At 40.0% G+C, this 4,442-nt stretch overlaps 1 protein-coding gene across 1 annotated transcript in view; it reads right to left on the bottom strand.

Annotated features, from left to right (window-relative positions):
• Nucleotides 1–4,442, bottom strand: part of snx2 (sorting nexin 2) — a 33,319-nt gene that overhangs the window by 25,261 nt on the left and 3,616 nt on the right. Inside the window, exons 2-8 of the mRNA XM_014029737.1 lie at nt 3,520–3,619; nt 3,099–3,259; nt 1,950–2,016; nt 1,467–1,510; nt 1,034–1,175; nt 678–756; nt 343–418 (exon numbers count right to left, since the gene is read on the bottom strand). Coding sequence (XP_013885191.1) covers nt 343–418; nt 678–756; nt 1,034–1,175; nt 1,467–1,510; nt 1,950–2,016; nt 3,099–3,259; nt 3,520–3,619 — 669 coding nt within the window. The remainder of the gene's footprint in view (nt 1–342; nt 419–677; nt 757–1,033; nt 1,176–1,466; nt 1,511–1,949; nt 2,017–3,098; nt 3,260–3,519; nt 3,620–4,442) is intronic.

The raw sequence follows: 4,442 nt of genomic DNA, 5'->3' as shown, positions 1-4,442 counted from the left end.
GGTGTGATAACGAGCAGGTGTGATAACGAGCAGGTGTGTTGATAACGAGCGGGTGTGATAACGAGCAGGTGTGATAACGAGCAGGTGTGTTGATAACGAGCGGGTGTGATAACGAGCAGGTGTGATAATGAGCAGGTGTGATAACGAGCACAGGTGTGTTAATAATGAGCAGATGTGTTGATAACGAGCAGGTGTGATAACGAGCGGGTGTGATAACGAGCAGGTGTGATAACGAACAGGTGTGATAACGAGCAGGTGTGTTGATAACGAGCAGGTGTGATAACGAGCAGGTGTGATAACGAACAGGTGTGATAACGAGCAGGTAAAAAATGAGCCTTTTACCTCGGAGCTCTCCAGGAACTGAAGGACGTCAGGATCCTTCAGCAGGATGGGATGCTTCACTGTCCTCATCAGATACCTGAAACAGGAAGTGCTCATCAGAGGACTGGTGGACTCATAACGAGGACCAGGTTCTGGTCCAGTCATCCCGTATGTCCGGGTCAATATTATAGAACAGCTTCACTGAACTAAACATTAAACATGTTCAGCTCATTAGACTGAACCTCAGAGCAGGAAGTAAAGCTCAAGGCCCAGCGCTTCCTGCTGACTCAGCTTTCTGACACCCCTCAACTGATGTCTGATCCAGCTGGTTCTGGTTCTGCTCCTCTTCACCGTACCTCTCCAGAGCAGACCTCCTCTTCTCCACAAACTCGTTGGACGACTGATCCTCCTTCCCCACCTTCACCTTCGTCATCCCTGCAGCAGTTAGAAGAGACATCTGGTTTCCTCTTCCTCATTAATCATCTGTATATTTATCATCGTGTTTATTTCCTGTCTGTACTATAAAATAAACAGAATATTACTGGTTTAAACTGGTTTCATATGATAGTAAATATGTAATGTTTTGACCTTTGAAAGAGAAAAGCTGTAAAACCTCCTGAACTCTGCTTCAAACGGACATTTTGATGTCAACAATTAAAATATTATTCATTTATTCCTGCAGCAGAGAATCTGTCTGGTTCTGTTCTCTTACCCACAATGCTCTTCTCCGGCGCAGGGGGCACGATGTAACCGATGTGGAGGTACTTGGAGGCCAGTTTACTGTGCAGACCCAGAAAATCACTGAAACGTCTTTTAACTGAGAAGTCCCTCTGCTTGAACAGAGACATGGAGGTCTGAGACACAGAGAGACAGAGAATCAAAACCTGATGGTTTCATGCTTAAATCAACCAGAACAAACAATAAACAACAAACAAACATCAGTAAACAAACATCAGGAAGGAGCTCTCTTTAGTTTTATATTCAGACACAGGAAGCACCTTTTACCCTCATCACCAATCAGGTGTCAGACTGAGTCAAATAACTGATAAATAACTGATAAATAACTGATAAATGAGATAAATAACTAAATAATAAAAATAAGTCGTAAAGAAATATTTTATTTTGAAGCTGGATGAGACTCTGACCTTGGTCGTCACTTTGTAGGCCATGTAGGCGTTCATCCCGTCACCTGAACACACAAACACACACCTGTCACCTGTTCAGAAAACTGAACTGAAAGATTCAAATCATTTTTACAGAAACTGAGCTCAAACATGGGGTGGTAGTAGCTGAGAGTCATCCACAACATAGAGAAACATTTAGCTGGTATTTATTAGTTACTGAATGAATTAAAATGTTTTAATGTTTTAATTTGTGTTGTTTGATTAAATCTGAGCTGCAGTAACAGTCTGAGCCTGCAGGGGGCGACACCAACATCAACTGCTTCTAAAAACCACAGTCTCTGCTGCAGGTCTGCATTTTATTCTCCATCACTTCCTGCTGACAACAGCAGGGGCTGATGGGAAATGTAGGCTCAGGAAGTGAATAAATCCTAAAATACAACTCTAAGATTTCAAAAGTTTCCAGGTTTTTCCAGGACAACTGAGGTCCCATCATGGAGGACTCACCAACTTTCTCTGGGTCGGAGACAGAAATGTGAATGTCGAAGGAGTCGCCTCCCTCCTCCTCCTCGATCTGCAGGAAACACAAACAGCTTCAGACAAAACAAAACAAACACAAACACAAACAACAACACAAACAAAACAAAAACTAAACTAAACTAAAACACATGAACAAAACAAACCCAAACAAACAAACAAAACAAAGAAAAAAACAAACAAATCAAGCTAAACAAAATAAAACAAAACTAACCCAAATAAACCAATACAGAAACAACAAAACAAACATAACAAAAAACAAAACAAAATAAAACACAAACAACAACACAAACAAAACAAAATGAAAAAACAAAAACTAAACTAAATTAAAACACGTAAACAAAACAAACCCAAACAAACAAAAGAAAAAACAAACAAATCAAGCTAAACAAAATAAAACAAAACATAAGCACAAAAACAAAAGAACAAGCAAAACAAAAAATAAAATTAAAAAACAAGCTAAACGAAACAAACAAACCCAAATAAAAACAAGACAAAACCAAACAAAAACAAAACAAACCCAAATAAAACTAAACAAAAGCACAAAAACAAAACAAAAAACCAGGCAAAAATAAATAAAAACAAGCTAAACGAAACAAACAAACCCAAATAAAAACAAGACAAAACCAAACAAAAACAAAACAAACCCAAATAAAACTAAACAAAAGCACAAAAACAAAACAAAAAACCAGGCAAAAATAAATAAAAACAAGCTAAACGAAACAAATAAAAACCCAAATAAAACAAAAGAAAACCAAACTAAATCAAAACTAACCCAAATAAAACAATACAAAAACAACAAAATAAACCAAAACAAAATTAAACAAACAAAACAAACCTAAATAAAACTAAACAAAAGCACAAAAATAAAACTAAAAACATGCAAAACAAAAAACAAACTAAAAAGTACACGAAAACAAACTAACAAAAATCCAAACAAATCAAGCTAAACTAAACAAACACACCAAAAAAAAAAGAAAAAAAACAAACCTAAACAAATAAAGCAAAACAAAACTACACAAAATAAAATAAAACAAACCCAAATAAAACTCAACAAAAGCACAAAAACAAAACTAAACAGAAAACAAACACAAAACAAAACCTTAACTGTGTGTTTACTTCATCAAAGGAGGAGTGTGTAAACATGTCGTCGTGGGCGTGGCCAATGCGTGGCGTGATGACGGAGGTGGGCGGGGTGATGGGGGTGATGGCGGGGGACGGACCGTCGGACAGCAGGACATCTCTCTCAGGACTGTCCAACGACACTTCCTCAGTGGCCTCTGCAACAAACAGACAAACAAACAGACAAACAAACAAACAAACAAAAGTAATTAACGTGTCAGTTATTGTAAACAGATAACACAACAGCTGATGGCTGACAGGAAATAATAATCTGATTATTGTCGTTGATGTTTTTCTACCTGAAGACAATAAAACCAGTAAACATTTGTGTGCAGGTGAAGCAGGAAGCTCCTCCTCAGAAATGCCAGGATGTAAACAAACAAACAAACAAACATCTGAGGTGTTTTCTTGGTCTAACCTGCGAACAGATCCTCGGTGTCGTCGTCAAACACAGAGTTGTGTTTGGGTCCGTTTGAGTTGATGCTGATATCCACCGCAGGAAGGCTGGCAGGCTGCGACTACACAAACAAACAAACAAACAAACAAACAAACAAACAAACAAACAAACAAACTGAACACAGACTCAATAAGAGTAAAGATAAAACTAAAACCGACCTGTTTTCTTTATAGAAATCTGTTTTTTTAAGAATAAAAATCTGTATTTTTATAAAAACTTCAGTTTTACAGAAAAACAGATAAAGTTTGTTTTTTCTACAGAGAAACTTTTCTGAAGTTACATGAACCTGAAACCTGATGGAGCTAAATAAAACCTGAACATTCAGACCAGACCAGTCCAGACCAGTCCAGACCAGACCAGACCAGTCTCAGACCAGACCAGACCAGACCAGACCAGACCAGTCCAGACCAGTTCAGTCCAGTCTCAGACCAGACCAGACCAGACCAGACCAGACCAGTCCAGACCAGTTCAGTCCAGTCTCAGACCAGACCAGACCAGACCAGACCAGACCAGTCCAGACCAGTCCAGTCCAGTCTCAGACCAGACCAGACCAGTTCAGTCCAGTCTCAGACCAGACCAGACCAGATCAGACCAGTTCAGTCCAGTCTCAGACCAGACCAGACCAGACCAGACCAGACCAGTCCAGACCAGTCCAGTCCAGACCAGTTCAGTCCAGTCTCAGACCAGACCAGACCAGTTCAGTCCAGTCTCAGACCAGACCAGACCAGATCAGACCAGTTCAGTCCAGTCTCAGACCAGACCAGACCAGACCAGACCAGACCAGTCCAGTCTAGTCTCAGTTCAGTCCAGTCCAGACCAGTCCAGTCCAGTCCAGACCAGACCAGACCAGTCCAGTCCAGTCCAGTCCAGTCCAGTCCAGTCCA

This window comes from Austrofundulus limnaeus, unplaced genomic scaffold (assembly GCF_001266775.1).
Source record: "Austrofundulus limnaeus strain Quisiro unplaced genomic scaffold, Austrofundulus_limnaeus-1.0 Scaffold947, whole genome shotgun sequence".
Classification (NCBI taxonomy): Eukaryota; Metazoa; Chordata; class Actinopteri; order Cyprinodontiformes; family Rivulidae; genus Austrofundulus; species Austrofundulus limnaeus.
Note: the sequence above shows the minus strand (reverse complement) of the source record. Positions and strands in the feature narration are given on the sequence as shown.